General features: G+C 45.0%; 1 protein-coding gene across 1 annotated transcript; it reads left to right on the top strand.

The window, feature by feature from the left end:
* The first annotated feature begins 213 nt into the window (after window positions 1-213).
* On the top strand, window positions 214-16,681 carry LOC115397260 (chondroitin sulfate proteoglycan 5-like). Its single transcript, XM_030103489.1, is given in 6 exon segments — window positions 214-293; window positions 966-1,032; window positions 1,035-1,156; window positions 6,923-6,998; window positions 10,153-10,209; window positions 15,712-16,681. Coding segments are annotated over 6 exon segments (570 nt in total). The 3' UTR covers window positions 15,880-16,681.
* Window positions 16,682-23,264: the final 6,583 nt, after the last annotated feature.

Genomic DNA, 23,264 nt, shown 5'->3' with positions numbered 1-23,264 from the left:
ATGCAGATTAACACAACCTAACCCCAACAATTCATATAGCTTTGGCTGCAAGGTTAAGACAATCAGCCAAACCGTCTGCAGCCACGTCTCCAAAGCCAGATTCACTGAGATCTATTTAATGGGTCCTCTGGTCACACACACACACACACACACACATTTCTCCCGCTCATGTGACTGTGAGGCGGCAGCGTTACGGCCTCATTAAGTGCTGAGATGTATTTTGTCATTTTACACGCCAAACAGTGTGTAGACAAGGCCATCTGCCTCGCCGTTTATGTCCCCCGGCGGACACCGTACCCTGCCAAGCAGCCGTGGAGGGAGTCTGGGCCTCAGATGGCCACTGTGTGGTGTTTTCATGTGTGTGTTTGTCCACATATGTGCACATGACGTACATTTAAACATGGATGCACATATGTATTGAGTTAGATGTTGTAAACGCTAATGTTTTTCTGTGTGGGTGTGTGTGTGTGTGGTGTGTGTGTGTGTGTGTGTGTGTGTGTGTGTGTTTATAGCTGGAAAATCACCCCGGGCTGTTTTTTTGCTTTTCACTCTCTATTTTCAGTCAAACAAAAGTGAGGATGTGAGATTTTTTCTTTTTCTTTTTGAACAGAGCGTCACTCAGACCCTGCAGGCGACGGTGCAGAAGATGACTTCAGTGGCTGTAAAGATTTATGTAACATGCACACGTTGTACACAGCTGAAGAAGCTGCTTTTTTTATTTAATTTTTTTATTTTTGACACGTGAGGAGTTTTGTTTCACACCAAAGTGGTTTAATGACAAGCAGAAGGGAAATCCCAGCTTTTCATATCCAGACTGAACTTTCACAGCGAGGCCTTCAAACCAGGCGTGGTTGACAGAAAAAAGCACGCTCTGAATCAGTGACTGCGGTGTTGGATCACTTTGTTTTCCTCTGGAGCTCAGAGCTTTGCTTCGGTCGTCTCACGTTTTGCCTCTGCTCCCCCAGGTGCAACGTCCAGGACTACATCTGGCACAAGGGGGCGCGCTGCGAGTCGGTGGTGACCGAGTTCCAGGTGTGATGTGCCTGGCGGTGGGCGCCTCGGCTCTGGTGGTCCTGCTGCTCTTCATGATCGTCGTCTGCTTCGCCAAGAAGCTCCACGTCCTCAAGACCGAGAACAAGAAGCTGCGCAAGCGCAGGTGAGGTTCTGTCGGACGGGTTTTTAAAGCATCTTCATGGTGTGTGTCGCAGCCTCATGTATCCCAGGATTCATAGCGCCAGGTAGACCCAACTCTCCACTCCACTCTTGTCCCCTGCTCATTAGATTTTTGAATAATGTAAACAATTCATATTTTCTTCTTTGTTTGCAATTGAACAAGATTCTTTTTTAATCAAGGTGCGTCTTGTTTCTACCTGATGTGTCCAGACTCCACACACATCCTTCAATCAGTCAATTAATTAGTTGCTTTAAAAAGTTTGGAGAATTGATCAAACGAAGCCGAAAGACTGAAGCATTTACTGCTTTTCTCTGAGGCGGCTGCGGCTGATTTATTACGGCTTCCCCAGCAGACGGCGGGTCTCAGCGGCGGTACATTACTCACACCGTCAATGTTAAAGATTGAACCAGAAAGCTGTGTTTCTCTGGCCGGTGCCGCCTCGGGGGCCAAACTGCCGCCCCGGCTCGCGTTTCTGTGAAGTTCAGAGAGTGACGGCGGCGGGACGGTCGATGGAGGGAGAACAGACTGTAAAACAGGCCTGGAAGAAACAACAACAACAAAAAAAACTAAACAGTTTAGCAGAAGATTTACTGAAATATGACCAATATAAATAAAATGTGTGTTTGAGATGCTCTGATTTCACTTTAGTTCAAGATGAGCTGCACCTGCTTCATGTTTAGGATACGGTGAAGTAATTTAAATAAGCTCCAATTTAAATATTTTCATCAAGATGTTCTGAAACGATCAAGCTGTCGACGCTGACAGAAAGTTTGGTGGAACATCAGCAGCTGAAAACCTGAAATGAGGCAATGCAGGTGGAGTAAACAGCAGCATGTGTCCCTGGCAGAGTCGGGGGGAGGTGGGGATGGAGCGGCTGTGGATGTGCAGGAAACATTTCTCTCAACAATAACGCCTCACGTCTCACAGCAACGTCCTGAAAGAAGAATGACTGACGCGCGAGGAGTGACTCAGAGTGATGGAGCCGCTCCGGGTTGAAGGATTGGACTCGTTGATGTTGTTGTGAGAAAATGGAATCAGAGAGTTGCCTAAAAGTTTCACCTTGGGAGCTTTTTTTTTTTTTTTTAACAAGTTCAGCACCTAATATGCATGTATTGTGATGGGACTACAGGAACACCTGGAAAAAACCTCAGGGAGAACATGCAAACTGCAGGCACACAGAAAGCCCAAGCACTGAACTGAGTAGGAGATGTTTTATTTTTGCCATTGCTTTTAACAGCAACCTGCTTTAAAGTCCTTCTACTTTCACGTGACAAAAACGATCCAGTGGTGACATTCAGCCGCGCTGATCACAGGCTACCTGTTCGCTGAAACATCCTGTGGAAAATTTCAGTCCGTCGCCGAAAACGAACATCTGTTACTGTCATTTTTCAGACACGCTCCATCAATATACATTCAGTCTCCTCCTATCTAGACAGTGAAGGGTGTCCCAAAATGAGAAGAAGGTTATTAGTTTTTATCGTGCTGCATCTGGAAATATTATCATCCAGATGTTTGGTAACATCTGCAGAGATCTGAGGAGCGCCGGTGAAGGTATTGTTGGACGACCTTCTGGGTTTTTAAACGTATCGGCTTCCATCTTCACACAGTTTGTCGGAAAGATCACGAATTAGGGGGATTAGAAATGCAATGTCAGAGACGGAGGCAGATAAACGGTACAGAGGGAGAGAGGAGGTAAGAGGGGAGGGGGAGGGGTGACAATGCAAAGACAGACAAGGACAGTCTGAGGGAGGGGTGTGTGTGTGTGTGTGTGGGGGGGGGGGGGGGTCGGACTGAAGGAATGTAGGAGGAGGTAGGAGGGGGCGCCGAGAGCTGATGGGGACGACAAGACGAATGAGGGAGGCAGGAGGGAGAGACGACGTCTGTGTGCTCCAAAGGAACAGGACGCAATATTAACCTGCTGCAGACGGACGTCTTTAAAGAGACGTTTCCCAACATTTACATGAGAGCAATGAGACAAAATGCTGCATCCATCCTTCTCTGTGCTGCTTCAAAGTGGTGAGACACTCATGGTCATCAGACTGAATGAGGAAATTCCAATATCAGGGAGAAAGCAAACAGGGAGAACATGAGAACCCTCTGAAAGACACAAATCATAGTCTGGAACCAAAGCAGAGACGTTGTTGTACTGACCGCAGCAGAATCTGGACTTTCTGTAGTAATTAAGACAGTTGTATTTCCTAAACTGTTCTTTAGCATGACGGCGGCCTTTTCTGATCTTCTGTGCATTTGTTCACCTTCACGGTCACTTGATCCAACTTTCGGTTTCAAGGTGGTGAAGATGACTTGATACAAAGCCAGTATATTCCGCCATCAGGTCGTCACAGGACGAAGACAGAGACGTTCAGCTCATGGATAAGGCGAGATGGTCAATGGACTTCCCTTACTGAGGGTTTTTCCACCACAGACCGAGAGCTGAACCGCCGACGGGAGAGCGGTGGCTCAGCTGGTGGAGCTTGCTGTGGTTCTGTAGAGGTCTGGTTCTGCAGGTTCCTCCTCCTCTGAGTCTGGTTCTGCAGGTTCCTCCTCCTCTGAGTCTGGTTCTGCAGGCTTCTTTCCGTTAAAAGAGAGTTTTTTCTTTCTCCATCTCTTCTACTTGCTCATGTGGAATTATTGGGACGTTTCTCCCTGAAAGTGCCTTGAAAAATCGGTTGTTTTTGATGGTATTTGTACCAAATTCAATAGAATTGTATTCACCATTAACCAGTCTTAACTACGAGTGACAGAAGTCACACCTGCAGGCGGGTTTACCGTCGCCTGTTAACCTCCAACAGGTTTTTGGACTGTGGGAGTAGATCTGACTACCCGGAGGAGAAAAATTAAATCAAATAAACCCACACACGTAGAGGAACAAAAACCAAGGTTTGATTCATTCAGCGATATCCTCAGTGTGCAGTGAGAGTGTTAACAGTACGCCATAACACAGACACCACAGAAGAGAAATGGAGACTCATCAAGCTGTCTGTCGCTCACAGCAGGACAGTTGGTCTTTCTGTCAGTGCTGATCTTCATTCATCAGAGTGAAAGATTTTCATTCCACATGATAAAACGAAGCCATCGCAGAGGAAGCATGAAGCGATGGGAGCGACGGAGAGCGACGGGGGACTGAGTGTATCAGGCAGGGTGGGGGTTGTTTCAGTGTTGCTTCGCCCGTGTGCGCCGGTGTTTCGGCGGTGCTTTCCATGGCAACAGAGCGGCGGCGGCGGCGATCCAGCATCTCGGATGCAAATGTGAACCGAAGGACCGAAGGCTCCACCGCCGGATCCCGCGCCGACCGGGTTTATTTTTAGCTGCGCGGAGGAAAGGTTACGGTGCCAGTCATGGTGGAGGAGATTATGGACGATGAAGATGATGGCGAGGAGGGAGAGCGACGCAGTAACGATGGAGGGGGGGGGGGGGGGGGGGGGGAGAAAAGGGTGATGTCATTGGTTCTCTGGATCCAGCTGAAAGTAGGGCAGTCTGAGCAGAGGAGGTGGGGGTGGATGGAGGGAGGGAGGCGGGGTTGACCTACATACAGCTGTGCGACCTGAGGGGTGCGAGCAGCTCCGAGAGAGACAACACCGCCTCATCAAGTGGTCGGCCGAAAGACATCCAAGAGGAGGAGGAAGAAGGTGGTGGAGGAGAGATTAGAGGAGTGGAGGGAAGAAGAAAAAAAGGAGGGCAGGATGAGATGGAGGGGGGAAGGGGGGAGGAGGAGGAAAGAGAAAGTGAAAGAGGAAGAAGAGAGGGCGGTTACAGAGGAAAAAAAGGCTCAGCGTGACACATTCACAGGAGTGTGTGTGTGTGTTGTGTGTGTGTGTGGTGTGTGTGTGTGTGTGTGTGTGTGTGTGGTGAGTGTGTGCGCTGCTGCTGACAAGGCTCATGAATACATGAGACTCCCACACTCCCCCATCTGCTGCTGGTAATTGCAGTCGCAGTGTTTCTCTGCCGCAGTCGCGATCAGATGAAACATCTCGGTCCAGATAAAGAGCGAGGAAGAAGAAAGAAGAGCGCGCTCCTTCATTCAAGAGATTTTTAATTTCCTGGTGGGTTTTAAAGTTAAAGCGACGGTTTTTTACAGCTGTCATAAACCTTAAAGGTAATCTAAAACTGCAAAGTACATTTTATTTTATTTAGTTATGAAGTTTATATATAAAGACAGCTGACTGGACAAGTTGTAAATGCCTGGAGTGTCTCACTCGCCCCCTGGTGGCCGGTTGCAGTGTATGTCATAAACCCTGCTCACATGAAGATAGTGGATATTAGATATTCCAGGTTCGAATCTGTTGTCCAAAGAAGCCTTTCTGTGATTTTTTTTTTTTTTTGAACCACCTGAAGCTGCCTCTATACACACGAGAGCACTGGAAATGCCTGACAGTGCTGTACCTGGTCAGTGGTGGCGCTGTAACACCGCCACATAACCACCACATGACCAGGTGGGGCTTCGATATGAACAGAGCTGTTTCTCTGCAGGGAAAATTGACAGTAAGCAGTTTGCAGAATTAAAATGACAATTGTTAAAAAAAGAGTTTTTGCCTTCATAAAATTCAAATTTAGATATAAATTTGATCACTTTTATGTTATTTGATCAGTAAAATGAGTTTTAGAAGTAGTCACTGAGCAACGGTTTGCTGATATCTCACATATCGCCGTGTGAACAACCTCGAATTTTCTTGGAAATTGAGTCGAGAAGAAGGAAGATGTTAGTGCGATAAAACCTTCTAATACGCAAAGGGAGGATGTTGGGGTGGATGGATGGTTTGACAAAACAACAAACTGTAGCTTCTGTATGTTTCCATGGAGACGTGAATGTAAAGGGTGAAAAAATTAAAAACACAAAAGTTCTGTTTACTTTTTGTTTGTGTTTTTGATAGTTTCTCTGTTTCTTGGATCTCTTTCTCCTGCTCTAAAAGCCACATTTCACTCCTGATCAATCCTCCGTCGCTGGGTGGAAGATAGTTAACTTGGCTAATTTAGAGTCAGATTCTTTCCAGTTAAAAATAGTCCATCTCGGTGCAGAGTAATTTATCTGAAAACATCATCTTCATGCAGTTTGGCTGCATTTTTTTTTTCAAACATGGAGACATTAGATGAACTTATTGAAACCTGAGGTAGTTTATCGTCTGTTGAAGACACAGAAACCTCATTAGAAAGGTGAAACATTTCATTTTCTCTGCTTGAGACGTTCTCCGGATAACCTTGCGTGCAGTATGTTGTGTTTATACGCCGTGTTGCATCACAGATGAAACGTTTCTTTAAATTCTGTTTTGCAGTTCAGAATCTTGCTGTCTCACTAATGCTGCTCTCTTGCTTTTTCCTCCCCCTCCTACTATGTCTCTGATGATCCCGTCTTCTTTTTTCTTTTCCTCTGCTATGAAATCTTTCTCAATTTGCCTTTTCTCTTTCCTCACCTGTTCTCCTGTTGTTTTCCTTTAACCGTCCCTCAACCTTCCTCATTTGGATTTGTTCTCGTCACCTCGCCCCTCTTCTCTTCCTCCCACTTTATCTTTCCTTCTTTTTCCTTTTCTAACTTCTGGATCCTTCCTAAATCTCTTCTCCTTTCTTTTTTTCTGCTGGTTGTCCTACATTCAATTTCTTCTGCCCTCGCTGCTTGGCTCCAAAATATCACCGGTGTCTTCCTCTCTCTCTTTCTCCCTCCTTTCTTGGCTCCATTTCTTGTCCTTAAACCGCTCTAACTTTCCTTCATCTTTCTCTCCCTCCTCCCCCTCTCCGTCCTCCGGCGCCCAGCAGTAAGTACCGGCCTTCATCGGAGCAGCACAATGATAATTTCTCGCTGTCCACCATCGCTGAGGGCTCCCACCCAAATGTAGGAACTGTGCGACACCCCTCCTAACGTCCCTCATGCCCGTGCATTGGCTTACTATGATAACATTATCTGTCAGGTAACGTGGTTCTCGCCTCTCTCTCACCCCTTTTTCTGCATCCCCCCCTGCAAAAAAACCCTGCCCGGGCCCCTCGACTCCCCCTCCAAATGCATGGGCATGAGTATTCTCCGCGGCTCCGAGGTGTGCAGCGCGGGGGGGGGGGGAAGGGATGGGCGGGGTCCCAAGGCGAGGAAGGCACCGGTTTTTCCTAAATCTGATGGGAGGGAAAAGGCGATGGAAGTCCATAAATGAGCACCGTACTGCAGATTTTATACACGTTTTTTTGATTTTTTAAGTTGATAATTGAGTATTAAAGCCGATTTATCATTAATTATTTACTTATTAACTTTACATTCAAGTGCAGTTCAACTGAAAAATAATCAAACTCCTACAATAGCTTTGTGCATGATTTCTAGTCAGAGAGCAGAAACAAGCAGATAAATGCAGACTTCCTATGTATTTAGAGGAGAAACACTTGCAAAACAAACACCAAGGTGGGTTCATGATCCCGAGGGGAAGGTGACAGTGTAACGCTTTTTGGTCCTGAATGACATGCGCTGCAGAAGATTTTTATGTCCTGGAACAGGCTCCTGATAAAACCTGGAGATCAGAACATTCTGATGTGATTTGATACGAAGCAGCATGTTAAAGAAGTTACTCATGAAAAAGAAAAGGCTCCAGTGAAATGTGTGAAATGACTGGAGGGAGGATGAGTTTGGATTGGCAGAAACAAATATCCAAAAGAAGACTGGGTCCTTGCAGCCAGTTACCGTGGCAACACACAGACTGTCAGGCCTTGTAGTTTCACTGTGATTATTGATTCAGTTTGCTGGTTTATCGCTTTACTGATTGGATAAAGTCTTGAAACGTCCATGGAAAACCTTGATTTCAAGGTGAAACGTCCGTCAACTCATAGGTATTTATTTACTGTAAGCAGACCCCACATGGTTTCTGTAATCTGTTTCCACGCAGCGGGATTCTGTAAACGTCTCATTGTGTGTCCTGACGCAGACCAGACGTTGCATAAATCAGCTCCGGGTGAGTCTGGGCACCAACACAGCCGGGGTCAGAGGTTAAATTCCCCCTGAATCCATGCAGGGTGAACATTTATGGACTGTCCTCTGCGTGCAGACGCTACCGAGCCGCTCTAAGCTCAAACGTCCTCGCCGCGACCCCTCCCCATCCCACCTCTTCCTCACCTGCCTTCGCTCTGAGCGCGGTGTGACATGGCATGCCTGCTCTGTCGCTCACATGCGCCACACGGTGGCCATGTCAGCCTCCGCAGCTCTGCTTAACGCTTTCCGTTTCCAGATCTGTATGTCTAACGATATGCCTGCCTGACCTGTTTATCCTGAAAGTGGGTGGGAGGGTGGGGGGGGGGGGGGGCTGTTTAAAACCACACAAAACTGGGTTTGATGTCATGAGCAGGTAAGCTAACCAGGTGCTGGGGTATCTGTGTGGATTCATCAGGATAAACATCTGAGATGCAACGTCTCGCTGCCACCTGAAGAAGCGACCGGTGCCTCGCTACGGAAGCATGGGTAGCCGGTAGCGCTAACGCTGGAGTTGTAGCAGCATGGGTAGTCGTAGTGCTACAACGGGAATAGACTTTGTTTCTTTGTTTTTGTTTTATTTTTCAAATTTTGAGTCTGCTTAGGATGTGGTACCACCCTCTAACAACTCCATCAGTAGTTTTGTTCTCTTTTCTGACTGGACCGTGTGTAGCAGTTCTCCTCCTCAGTCTCCTTTCGTTCCGTTCAACAGTGTAAATTGAGTCTTTAGAGCCCAGAGTGTGTGACCCTCTCATCATAACTACAACTAAATCTCATCTTCATCACACTGATATCCCATAAATCCCTAAATAGACCTCAAAAAAATCAATCTCATCTTCATAATGTAATAACATTGCTGAAATTCATCCTCCTATCTCACACAACCAAATGTCAAACTCCCCAAAATCCCCTCTCATCCACTGGGTTGAGTAGTATTTGTAAATAAATGGTTTATTTTCAGATATATGATGGTGATTATGATCTGGATTAAAGGTTCAGCACTAAACCTTTTCCAGTCTTATCTATCAGACAGGTTCCACTTCGTTCGTGTTCATGACTCTAAAGTTAAACTTGGAGTTCCACAGGGTTCTGTGTTGGGACCCATATGCTTCACATTATACTGGCTGTAGAGCTGCCTTGAAATGACAGTGGTGTGTTATATTTGGCAGTATGTAACTAGAATAAAATAATACTTAGCTCATTAGGGGTACTATTGAACTGTATTGAGCTCATTTTCAGCCTGTCTTTCACAGTTGGCATCGTCTGATATTTACTGTATATTACATATTTCTCAAAAAACGGTTAATCTGCGGATGTTTTATAGTCAAGTTGACCCAACATTCTGTTTTGAAGAGAATCCTAAATTAAAGTTCATATGAAACCAATACCAGATGCCAGTTTGGCTCAGATTTCTGTCCAGTTATAGCTCACATAATGCAATCCGCCTGTGGTTTATGCAGCTAATTTTAATCTGCTTGTGAAATATTATGTCAGATTGGAACACCATCCCACGGTCTGTTTGGTCTAAAAGTTGCACTTCCTGTCCATTTGTTCTATAATATTTCCAACTACTATTCAACCCAGATTTACTCTCTAGTAAATTTCCCAATCTCTTACAAAACTCATCATTTCCATGTTAAGCATCCTCCAACCAAAAACCAAAACAACCTGCTAGTCCCCCCCCCCAAATAAACCCAAAAATGTACCTTCCAATGAAGCGAATAACCCCCGATGCCCTTTCCAAACTAACAGCCCGGCGTCTGGCGGAGAACCTCTGCAGAAGGCTGTGTGTTCTGTGGTGATACTGAGGCTCTGTTTCTGCAGCCAGCTGGGAATATCAGCCGACTTCTCCCCTCCGGCTGCTCTCCGTCTCTCTCTGTCTGTTTTATCTGTCTGCCTCTCCTCTCTCCTGCCACTTTATCTCTCCGTCTCTCTGTCCACCTCACCCTCTTCCTTTATCTGTCCGTCCCGGTCTGTCTTTCTCTGAGGATGCCTTGTTGGGTTTTGAGGAGTATAACCCTTTGCCCCGTCCCCCTCCCCTCAGAAAACCATGAGCAGATACACCTGGGAGTGTAAGACCAAAGAGGAGTCCGACTGCGAGGTAAGACCAAAATCCAGATACCGAAAAGTCCCGACTGCCCCCCTCGTCTCTCTCACCTTCCCAAGCAGCTCTCATTGTTCCTGTGGCCCCTGTCAGTCACCCTCTTCAAGTCTCAGTGAATCAGTCCGAGCCCTCCCCCATTATATCACCTCAATACGCGGACCCAGAAAGCCCATCAGAGAGTGACCCTACGACTGAGGAGACCTCCACCGTCGCTCATTATTTCTCCCGTCATTAAATCCTGGAATATCAAGAGCCAATTTCACAGCGACAGTGAATCGCTGCTGAATCGAAACTGAGACAGTTATGCAAACTGTTTATGCAACCGCATGCACTTGTGCTGATTAAATCTAGAATTAAACATCATTTAAAGTAAAGTAGCAGACCATCTCAGCTCCCACGCTGGTAAAACATTAAAATCTATTCAGAGAAAAAGAACATCCTTTTATAAAATACATTCAGATTTCTTTCCTTTTTTTTGTGGCTTCATGAAGTGAGTATTAAACTAGTAAAATTCTGAGTGAAATCCACATATATTTCACCAGTTTCAGGACCTTTTTCTTCCTAACAAGTTGAAATGAGCACACGGAGAAAACAAGGACAGCTGACCGACCACAAGTACTAAAGAAGTATTAAACACTAAGAAGAACAAACCAAAAACCTGAAGAGAAAAACCAGGATGGAACCCGATCAACATGAACACCATCAGGAACCACGAGTGAATAGAACATGAGGGAAAACGTCTCAGGAGGACCTGAATCAAGACGGAGAACAGCAGTCGGCTGGTTAGTTACTGTAACTGTAGTAACTAGTTTTCTCTCTTAAACCAGGATAAACATGAAACCCACAGAATGAGGAAATCTGCATCTGGAGAAATGGACATTTTCAGAACACGCTCCTACTTCCTCATCCCAAAAATATAGCAAAATATGTTTCTTTGCTTTTTATTTTTCTTTTTCTGAGCTGAATGTGACCTTTGATGTAAGATATGTTTGACACCCCTGATTTAAAGCCTGAAGGTAAAGTCTGGAACAGGATCATATAGAGTTATAAAACAGCATCAGACCCTGCAGCACGGAGCTCTTGACCTTCTGAGGTCCTTGTCACAAGTCCAGACAGGCTGCGATATCAGCACACACACACACACACACACACACACCACACACACACACACACACACACACACACACACACACGCTAAGGCTTTAATGGCCGAATGAAAATCATCTGAAAAGGTGGGGAACAGAAAGCAACACACCACCACACCACACACGTGTGTGTTTCCCAGCAGTAATGGAAGGCTTTGTGTTTCCTTCACGGTGGAAGATTGAACCCCACTTGTCCCTCAATCTCCCCTTCACAGCCGTTCATGAGGATCCAGCCGCTCCGTCTGCCTCCGCAGCGAACGGTGAAATGGAATTGTTTCCTGTCAATACTAAATAAATTCAGCACCCAAAATGAATTGACCCGACCCAGTCGGCCGGAGTTTTCAGGGCGGATTGCATTTCCATCGACTGAATGAGCTCGGCTGGACGACTTAACTCACGTCAAAACGCCGCAGCGCTTCGCTTCTCGTTCAAACGCTTTCAGATCATCACTGCTCACTAACAGGCATGTTCTGTGAAATATGTCAGTAGTTTGCAGCACCACTATGACCAACTGAACCCAGAGATTAACGGTTTACAGAGGAGACAAATTTACTCTGAAATGAAGATTATTTACAGATCCAGCCACACTGTGCACAGCAGAAACGCAGCAAGGAAGAACATTAAAACACTCTTCAGTTCTAAAATAGACGCTAAATAACATTTTTTACTACGCGTTTTATGCAATTTGCGTTCTTTTTCTTTTTTATAGCACCTCAAGAATCCGGGTCTTGAAATCCGAAACTGACCACGATCCGCTCATTTCTGGACCAAACTTTATTTCAGAAATATAATGAAAAACAATGCAGTGATTCTACTCTTTTAAAGCCAAATCTCTGCAAGAAGGAGCAGCAGCTTAAAAAACGAAAATGTACTTCTACTCATAGGATATTTGAAAGAAAAGGACTTTTCACATTTGTACTGCTAAGAAAATAAAGTGGCCGTCCAATAAGGTGACATTTACCGCAGTGGTCCCCAAATTCTATTCTAAATTCTGTTGACTTTCAGACCTCTGGTACACACACATTCAGCGACATTACTTTTTATGTGGCCTTTTCTTTCTTCCAAAATTAAAATGAATTTTATTGAAATTGAAATAATAATGGAAAAAAAATATTAAACACAAAAAAGAAGCAACAGCAGAAGAAAAAAATGTTGTAGTGGTGCTTGCAGAAGCTGACAAAGCAAAAATATCATCATCACTGTTTTTGTGTCAGGAAAGAAGACATTATTTGAAAGCTTCATTGAGATATTAAGATTGCAAAAGGAAAAAGACAGTCAACAGTTGTTTGCAGCTTCGGTTGTTATCCAAAATTTGAAAATAAAGGGACATTGTTTTTAAAATAAATGTGCATTTTTTACTTGAACATGCAAAGAGCACTGGCATATAATACACATGAATATGTCCATGTAATTGTATAGAAGCATACTTTATATCCATTGTATACAAAGCTTCATTTAGCACAATATATGAATAAGTTCATATTTAAATAGTGAAACATACGAACATTCATAAAACTCAAAAAAGAAAATGTCCAAAATTGTGTTAAAAAACACAGAAAGTTAAAAACCCTGCTTTGAGGTCTGAGTCCAACAGCTGTCCAGTGCCAGATCAATTCTGCTCTCTTCAGTGTCACTAAGCTGCAAATCCTTTTAGAAATCAGCCGAGCTGTGCAGCCTCCTCCTCTCTCTCCGCCCTCGGGACGCCGCGCAAGAGTCCCGAGTCAGACACGGAAACAGCGGTCAAACAACCGTCAGTAAACACAAACAGGCACGTCTCTTATCACGGGCGCACAATTATGCAGACGCTCAAATATTGGATTTTTGAAGTGTGCTCATGCATAAGAAGAGGCTAATGCAAACACACACAGGTGCAGTGAGTCTCAAATATTGTTAATGAGCTGGAGGGGAAAGAGTGGAAGAGAAACACACAAACACAAACACACTCGCTCCAACTCCGAGTCCGTTATAGAGAAGATTATTATTGGTCGCTGCAGTCCAATCACAAGCAAGAGCCATTTACTGATGTTACTGCGCCTGGAGCAGGAGCAGGCACAGGGAGAACGTGCAAACTCCACACAGGAAATACTCCCTGAGGCCCGGAATCGAACACGGGGAAGTTTCACGTTGAGGCGGGGAACCACTCAAACCACTGCACCACAGAGTGTTTTATTATCTGTTCAAAGTTTATCACTCACTGGGATTCATGAAGCCACATTCCAACACAGACAGTCTGAAGTCCGGTCACTTCAGACTAAATCCTTCAACAGCTCTCAGGCTTCAGCGCTTAGTGTCGCCCCTTTAAAGGTCCCATTTTATGCAAAATTCACTTCAGAATGGTTTTCTAGCCATAATGTGTCCCCAGTCTGTGCACGAGGCCCCAGAAGTGAAGAAAGTCCAGCATCTCCCTCACTTGCTGTGAGCTCAAACAGGCGATTCAGAGATTTTAAACTTCATGCGGGGAAATAACTCCTCCCTCAGGTCTGGCAGAACGACGGCGATTCTACGAGCCATCGCGATAAATCCACCGTGAACGCCGTGAGTTGCTGATGAACTGGTTTCCCCTGTTAAATGGTGACCTACTTCCTTAGCCGCCATCGTTAATAAATAAGATTAACAAAAAGTCCAACTCTTCGAAGCTTCATTGTAAACGGTGTTTGTCAGGACAGTTACGGTCATCATTTAACAGGGAAGCCATTTCATTTGAAACACCGGAGCCCATTGAAAAGGTTTACAACACGTCACCTTCAAAACCAAGCAGGACACCAGGAAGCGTCCATGTGCCTCCATCATCTTCATCATCATCAGAACCCTGTTTATCTCTGTTCCCACCCCCCACCCCCCCCCAAAACGACACCCACTCAAAAGTCCTCGTGACTCCGTGCCTCCCACCCGCTGCCCGCACCCCTCCACCCGTGCAATGGAAACCCAACAAACGCCAAACATTTTCCAGTTTCACGCTGACGGGAGGACAGAGGGCCCCTATCCCGTAACCATGGAAGTGACGTATCCGCACGTCCTGCCCGAAGTTACAATCTAGGCCAGCAGCCAGCCGGTAAATGCTCTCCCTGCTCTTCCTTTTCCTCAAAGTGCCGTTGAAATCAAACATTCAATTAGGGTGTGTGTGTGTGTGTGTGTGTGTGTATGTGTGTGTGAGCTGCACTGGCCTCGGGGAGTGTGAGCGATGTGTGCCTGACCGTGCTGTGTGTGTGTGTGTGTGTGTGTGTGTGTGTGTGTGTGTGTGTGTGGTGTGTGTCGCTGCGGCTGACGCCCCGGGAGGCCTCCTAGCGGCAGGGTCGATGACGCCATGCAAAATTAATGGCGATAAGAGGCAGGAAAACAGCTAAAATGGACTCTGCAATCGATTCTTCCCCCTCTGACCTGATTTAAGTTCAGATGGATTAAACCTCAAACCCCCTCCCAAACCAAAACCAAAAAAAAAAAAAGAACTGAACTGCAGTGCCGTTTTTGTTCCCTTCCCTATCGACTGCATGGGCGTGTATGATGGTGGTAACCACAGGTAGCCGGTGCAGGTGCACCCTTTCTTCTGTTCCTTTCTCTTTTGTTTTTGAGGACTCGATCGACGCTGCAGGTGAGGACCCGAGGAGACGAGGCGTTCTGCATGAGCGACCATAACTGTCCATTACTGGGGGGGTGTATTGTTGGGGAGGGTCTTGCATGTTGATGTGCATGTTGCTTCCTGTCTTGCCTGAAGGAGGGTGGGGGTGGGGGTGGGTGGTGGGTGGGGTTGTTGTCGCTCATGCAGCTCACCTCAGCGTCTCCTCGACCAAAACGACATGAAAACAAAACTTCTTACAAGTATGATCAGTTTAAACAGTTTTGAAGTATAATTGTGTTTATTGTAAATTTATAATGGTTCAAATATGCTTTCAATGTCAGAACTATCAAAATTACTTTAAAATGCGCAACTTAATCCCCATAAACACTCCTGAAATGGCAAAATGAGTAAGAGAGAAACTTGCAAAATAGCTTCTGTTTATTAGAAATTCAGGTCTTGGAGTGTTCTTTGGAAATTAAAATCACATTGCTGCATATAATTTCTGGTTATGGCCAATAAAGTGGTTTAGTGTTAATATTAAGAGGGTCCACTAGTAAAACTTGTCCAAACAGTTTCCAGACTCAGAACCTTTTTAGCCGTTTCTCAAAATGACCACTGGACGGACGCTGCTTGTTGACGAGAGATATGAATCGTAGAATAACCCGTTATGAGAGAAGTGAAAGGGACTCGTTCCTGATGGGGTGAAGTTTAAAAACTGACGGTGTGAGTGATTCTCTGTCCGCGGTTCTAATTGTGCTTTGTACTCCTACCCCTCCACCTCCACCCCTTCCTGGGTAGGATGATCCTAATTCCCAGAACAAACTGGAGGACCCGGTGAAGGCCCCGCCCAAGGAGGACGACTCCCTCAACATCCACAACTCTCTGACCCCCAAACACGAGAACCACAAGGTCCTGGGCGAGGAGAACTCCTCGGAGGTAAACTCACTGCAGAACAACATGATGTGAAACAAATCAACACGACCCCCCCCCCCCCCCCCCCGCAACCCGACACCACCACACCGAGAAACCACAGGGTGCGCCGGCGCCTGGGAGCCTGCGAAAACAACCGGTCAGCCAACCAACCAACCAAACAACCACCCAGCCAGCCAGCCAGCCAGCCAGCCAGCCAGCCTGCCAACGTACCAGCCAGTCAACAGTCTGCAACCGTCTCCGACACGGCAACACTGCCACCGGGCGGCCGCCGGTCGCTGCGAAAAAAAAACGAAAAGAAAAACAAACAAAAAAAAAAAAAAACCACGACCACCGTCACCCGCCGCCGTCGTCACTGCCCCAGCTGAAAGTAACCCCGCCCCCCTCCTGCCCCACCCTGCCGCCGCCTCGCGACCCCACCTGACCCCACCCCCGCGTCCGACATCCAGTCCAGTCACGCCCCTGTTTTGCAGCCCCGCCCCCTCGTTGCTGTCACTCTACTTTCCCCTTATCTTTCTTACCTACACACACACACACACACACACACACACACACACACTTACTGTGAAAAGATGACATAACCACGCTTATGTGTAAACACCACACACACACACACCACACACACACACACACACACACACACACACACACACACCCTCCCCCTGCCTGCATTGGTGTATTTTGTAAAAAGAAAGAAATCATACAGAAGTTTAAAACGTACGTAAAACGTCATTGTAAAAAAAAAAAAAAAAACTGAGAGAAGAAAACAGTGAAGATAAAGCTACTGAGAGGTTTTGATGTTTGTCTGACTAATCCAGTGAGTATGTATAAATATTGGGAAAAAAAAAAATCATTTTTTTTGCTTGGATTGATTTAAAAGAAGCAACACAATGTGTCTTGGTTTTCATTGATGTGATTTCTAATCCTTTGATGTACTTGTTTTTTTTTTTTTTTTGTACTTTTTTGGGACTTCGAACAGAGAATAAACAAACGAGATTCAGACAGTTGTTGAAATAAACCTTTTTAACATGACCTGGACGGATCCTGTGTTTTCCTCTGTGTGGCCTCCCTGCTTTTCTTTCCCTGCCGTTGGCTCTCTGCATGGCTTTGAACGCAGCTTATTCGAACCTTGTCGTGTGTGTGCTTCTTGGCTTGCACTTTTTAATCACTATATTCCAATAACTCCACACACACTCTCATTATCAGGATCTTATTTGCTCAGCTCAGCAGAGTAGAAGTTCACCTGTCGATCACCACGTATTACAGATGAAGCATAATGGCTGCTGCAAAGTGACAATCATCACGAGATTTGGTCTTTCTGCAGCTTTTCACTCCTCCCATGGCCTTGATGGACTGACAGCAGTTGGCTCAGTTGCCATGGAAATGGATTAGCTGCTCTGTATTGAATGAAATACCAAACCATGCCGTAACAGCCTCTCAAACGAGAGGACTCAATCAAGGAATCACTCCCACAGCGCCCAGCAGGTGGGACATTTAAACATGATTTCATAACATCCCTCAGAAACAGAATCACACGAGTCAGTATTGACAGTAACTTTAAAGAAGATATAAATGCACTCTGAAGTTTCAGCAGACTCCTTATCTGCTGCTTTTATTGTCGGTACAGTCTGTGTCGACCCGAACGGTCACCCCGCCTCAGGACGGGATCAGCCTGGACGATGGGGAGGAGGACAGGGAACGGAAACCCATTATTTCAGAGTTTGTTCCCAACCTTTAATTTCCAAAAATGGTTTAAAAATGTCAGAGCATTCACTGTCAGCCTTTCAGCAAGCCAGCAGATCAACTCAGCTGATTGTGAAGATGCTCGCTATCAGGCTTTCTGCTGGACCTGGCCATGAATCTTCATGAGATTCAGGTGTGTTGAAGCGGGGAGACATGGAGAACATGCAGGGCTGCGGCCCCCCAGGAAGGCAGTTTGACACCCCTGCCGTAGAAGAAGAACACATGCTAACTGATATGAAAACTGGAAACGAAGAAACTCAGGTAAGAATCAAGGTGTTTTTGAGTCCAGGCTGAAAAAGTTTCTCCAGTTGTGGAACCGCTCTGTGATGAGAACACTTCTGCTCTGGTTCTGCCTTCATCTGTGAGTGTTTTCCCTCTCCGCTCGGTTCAGCTGAACACACTCAAAAACTGGGCTTCGTCTGCTAAAACTCCAAACTTCGAGATGCTTGTCAGGAAGACAGAAACTAGTTCTTCCATTAGTTCCTCCAAACTCAGCGTTACATCAAATATGAAAGCGAGAGCTGCTTCATTCGTCAGAAGAAAAGCTCACTTTGGACACTTGAATCCTTTGAAATTCCTCTTTTGGATGAATTTATTTTGAATTTCAGTATCACATGTTTTTCTCCATAGTCCAGTTACAGGTTCAGTGAGTGAGGATTCTCAGCTCACACGCATTCATAAATTGAGCTTTTCTGAGAATACTTTAAAGTAGTTGTGCTTTTAATTTCATACATTTTGCATAAATACACCAAGTCTGTTAAAAATGCCTGTTAAAGAAGTGTTCTGGTTGTTGTCTTAGCCTGTTGATTAATGCTTGAGTAAGTTACTAAATAGTTTTAATAAGACTGTTATCTGTTAATTGAGTGGACACTTGGTTGAAGTTACAAATTTGAAAATGACTTCGCAGTAGTTTGACTTTTTTTTTTCTTAGTTTTTAGTTTTTGAAGTAAAGAGTTTAGGTTTTTATTAAAGTTCAGCTAATTGAACACCAAAGAGAACATTTTCCTCTCCAGTGTTGTTAATAGTTTCGGTTCCTCATGAAACCTGTTTTTTTATGTTGACTTACTGAAGTCATGCGAAGCTCCATCTTTACATGCAGACAGGAGGAGACGGGGTTTCACTCCACAGTATTATGAGACAGAAGTGAATATGTGTGTGACGCGTGAGAGTTCTGTTTGGCTAGCATCACTACACCACCACCGATATATAGGAGGTGTCATAGCAGTAATCCCAGAGTTGGTCTTAACGAGGTTTTGTGCAGGTTTGCACCAATTAAAATTTTTTTTTGAATAGTTGAAAACGTAGACTGAGAAATACCCGTTTTTGTAAATACTCTACATGTGACTCAGTCATCAGTACTTTTACAGTGTAATAGTTACCATGAAATATAATAGATATCTAAACAATGCAGCCCTACAGTGATGTGGCTCATCTACAGGTGCTCCCACACAGGAACAGTCGAACCGCGAGCAGGAAGTGCAGGATGTGAGATTGGCTGGAGTTTCATGGACAGTTCACACTCTGAGCCAGTGTAAATGAAACGGGGACTGGTGTTCACCCCACTGCTTCCCCCAGGATGTCATTAAATACACTCTGCCGTGACAGATGTTTTTGTGTGGCAAAACGCACAGAGGTGCACGCTCCAACTTCACCTGACGCCGAATCTCACCAACTCCCAACGTCCACAAGCGTTCAGTCTTTCAGTGGGAATTAAAGCAGTGTGACGTTTCACTGATGGTAATATTAACACCAGTACCTGTGATTCTTTAGCATTTCTACCTCATGGCGTGTTTAAGAGCTGTCTGCAAGTTTGCTGCTTTTTTCAATCATTAACATAAAACACAGAGCATTTTCTTCACACCTCCAGATTATAGAGCATCTGCTTCCTCTAACATCCAGACTATAGAGCATCTTTCTTCTACTAAATGATGGGACTTGATGGGTTCCATCAGGTAAGGAGGATTGTAAAAAAACAAGTTAAAAACAATTTGGAGTTCACAATACTGATCATTATTTTGTTCGTATCCTCTAATTTTCAGAGATTGTTCACAATTTGACATAGCATTCACTGCCAGCTTGGCAGCTGATGCAGACTCACTCATTTCAAGCGAAAACGTGTCCCGTTTACACAGCAGCGTTCTGAAAACGATGTCTGTCTCCACGGCAACAGCAGAGACATTGAAGTTCCACCTGGGGAGCCGTTGTCAAAAAATTAAACAGACATTTAAAAGTGCAAACCGACATCCAAAAGTTTTGCGTTTTCCCTTGAAAATGTTGTGTCACATTTTGTAAACGGCCCCTAAAACATATGAATATACAGCAGGTATTCTGCTCCTCTGGAGCACTCTGCAGACATTTTGCACAGAAAATGTAAAAACAAAGCAGGACAATCTGTGTCGACCAATTACATATTCCGGTTTCAGTATGAGTGGAAAATAATGGAAGTCCTAAGTTATCAAACGCAGAAAAACAAGAGCTTTTCATGCAGATGTCTGAATGGAATCTCAAAGGCAATAAAGTGGAAAACTCTAAATATGGCAGTTGGTGAGCTGTTACAGAAACTGTCTTCACAGCACATATATGGTGGCAGCCGCCACCAGGAAGCAGCCTGCTGCCTCTGCATGTTTACGGCCTCCAGAGACGCTTCCCTGTGTCCAGCTGGACGCACGAGCACGAGCACGAGCACGAGCACGAGCACGAGCACGAGCACGAGCAGACCAGCTCACACTGGCAAATCGCTGACAGTTTGAACAGCGTACGCAGACAGTGCCGCAGAAAAGCTGCAGATGCATCCGAGATTGGTCTGCAAAACATTTCGACACGGAAAGTTGAAAATGTAAACAGTTCATGCTTGAAAATTGATTTGTGGCGGCGGAGCAAACAATTAAATTTCCTTTTCTTCCTGCGTTCCGACTGAGACCAGCCTCCACACACCTCCCACGCATTTTTCAACTTGACTCGTGTGTTTTATTCAGGATGCTCGACTGGCACAATGGAGCCACACACACACACACACACACACACACACACACACACACATTCCTGTATGCACAGAGCATCTGTCAGCTTCCCAGGCTTCTAATAGACACTTTCAAAGCCATTTTCACTTCCATGCATGTAGGGATCTGGACACTTTCACATCTTCACCTTAATGACAGTAAAGTGTGTGTGAAGTCCTCAAAGTCACGTTGTAAAGATTTGGACCTCTGCAGAAAATGAAAGCAACGTCTGAGGAATGATCATGTTCGGTTAACGAGTTGAAGGTTAGATGAATGTTGGTCACGAGTCTCAGTGGCTGGACGATTCCAAGGCTCCGTTTACACAATGTTTTCAGTGAAAACATAAAACTTTCGTAGTGTTTTTGGTGTCTGTTTGCAGCACAGCGACACTCTGAGTCAATGAAAATGCAAATTTTTGCGAACTAGTGAGTGGAACTTTTTGAAAACACTCAGACTCTGTAACTGTGGGTGGATCGACACTTCGGACATAGATGTTTTGGACACACTAAACATCCAAATGTTCGGTTTTTTAACTTAAATAGCTTAGCGATTTATAAGTTATTAAATAAAGCTTGTCTTTATATTCAGCTAGTTTTAGTTTTTTTAATAAAAAATTCCGTTAACAGCCAATCATTTTCCGGTACATACGCTGTGATGTTTTGTTTGCATTTCACGGTGATGCACAGTGATAATAAACTGTGAACATGTCACCTTGTAATTTATGAAGAAAAATCAAAAACTTATTGAGAATATTTATGTCAGCATATATTCTGAATAAACCCCACAGCTGAGCATGCGCCGCAGCAGATCCATGCTTTTTTTGTCTTTCTAGTCACATACGTGCAGAACTATTCACCACGGCCGCGGTGCACATTAGCAGTCGCAGCACTACAGACAAGTAGTGTTTCAGGTCATTTCAAGCTTTTACAATAATTGCAACCATGTTTCGATGAGTTCAGGCGAAGTCTGAAGATCTGACCATTTTAGATTGAGCCTTTGTGAAGCAGATTCAAATGATTTTTTATGAAAAGTTCTGAGAGTATTTCTCTTGAAGTATGAAAATGTCAAGATAATAGTGTGCCAGATTTTCTTTAACTCAAATCACGTCTCAGACGGTTTCCTTTGTTTTCCGGACAGGCATGTGAGCGGTGTGTTAACGGAAGCTATATCTCAGTACAAATCAATTATATTTCATAATATTTCATGAAAACATTGCGGAATCTGTTGAAAGAAAAAGCCCTTAGTTATTGAAGTTTTTTGATTAGATTGTAGCTCTTCAAGCATAAAGCAGATCACTGTACGTGTGTGTGTGTGTGTGTGTGTGTGTGTGTGTGTGTGTGTGTGGGCGTATTGGTGCATTATGATATTCTGTTGAACTATCTCAGGTTCAAACTACTCCCTGTTTCAATTCACTGACTGTGAAAAGTTTTCTTGATTTGGCTCCTGGATTCCAAGTCTGATGCCATGACTCCAAAAATATAAATAAATAGTTTCCCACACGGATAGAAGAACCACAACAACACACCACAGCCACAGCTGATAAACAGCCCGGGACGGAGGCTCAGCCGAGGCCCTTTTCAAACGCCCCCCTCTGGGCGGCTGAGACGGGTTAAACAGCGGCATTGTGGGGGAGCCTTCCCAGGGTGGAGGGTGGGGGAAGGCCTCGGTGCCCTTCCCTTTCTCTAAATAAATACATGAGGAGGGGGTGAGAGGGCATTTCAGCCTCAGAAGGTGAAAGAAAAGACTTTTTTTTAATACAGAAAGGGAAACAGCAGTAGGCAGGCCACAAAAAATGAAAACAACAGCAACAGTGATTATCACTCTCCTGATTCCTCACACACACAAACACACACACATTGCATGCTGGTGGAAGCTGGCACATGACTGCACATGCTCACACACACACACCATAGTGAAACCAGTAGAGATTGCTGAATTGAAACGAGTGAAGCCAGAAGCAGCAGCGGACTCCATGGCAACAGGTGGGCAAGACGTTACCGACGGGGGGAGGTGGAGCCGTTTGGGGGAGAAGGTGCAAGTTGGGAGAGGCGGAGCAGGTTGGAGGAGGCGCCAGCGTCACCACGAGGGCCACATTCTGCCACATCTGACATTTTCAGGCTCGTTTGTGAAAATTGAATATTTTTCCTGAATCCGATACGTCACCTCCACCAGCCGTGTGTCCTCCAGCGAATCAGTCCCACTTTAATCACGATTATCAGTGTGAACCCTGAAACTGTTCAGCTTGTAGCACGACTCGGAGTTACGTGACGAGAAGCCAAACCTGTGGTCTGTGATGTTTCCCATCACAAAAAGACGCATTTGTCTCTTTCCACCAAATAAAATTCTTCAGAGGCAACTAAACAGGTCTAATCTTAAGATTCAGAACAGATGAAACACAGAACTGAAAGCTCGTGACCATGGATGGAATGTGCGCGTTTGACATTCGCAGTGACTCTTCAAGCTGAACAGTTTCTCTTTTAGCAGTTTCACAATACAGAAATTCATTGCAGAACATCTGTAACGAAGACTTTCTAAGAATTAGATAATGAGGCCAAAGGTCACGTCTGTAGAACGGGAGGCTTTCTGGGCTTCTGTGTGAAGGATGAAAACAGAAGCTGGGAAGGTTTAAAGAGGCTGATTTCAATCAGGAGCATCTTTTATTTTCACCATCAATCAGGA

The sequence above is a fragment of the Salarias fasciatus genome, chromosome 11, assembly GCF_902148845.1.
Source record: "Salarias fasciatus chromosome 11, fSalaFa1.1, whole genome shotgun sequence".
Lineage (NCBI taxonomy): Eukaryota > Metazoa > Chordata > Actinopteri > Blenniiformes > Blenniidae > Salarias > Salarias fasciatus.
The sequence above is the reverse complement of the archived record's forward strand: the minus strand, read 5'-3'. Positions and strand labels throughout refer to the sequence as shown.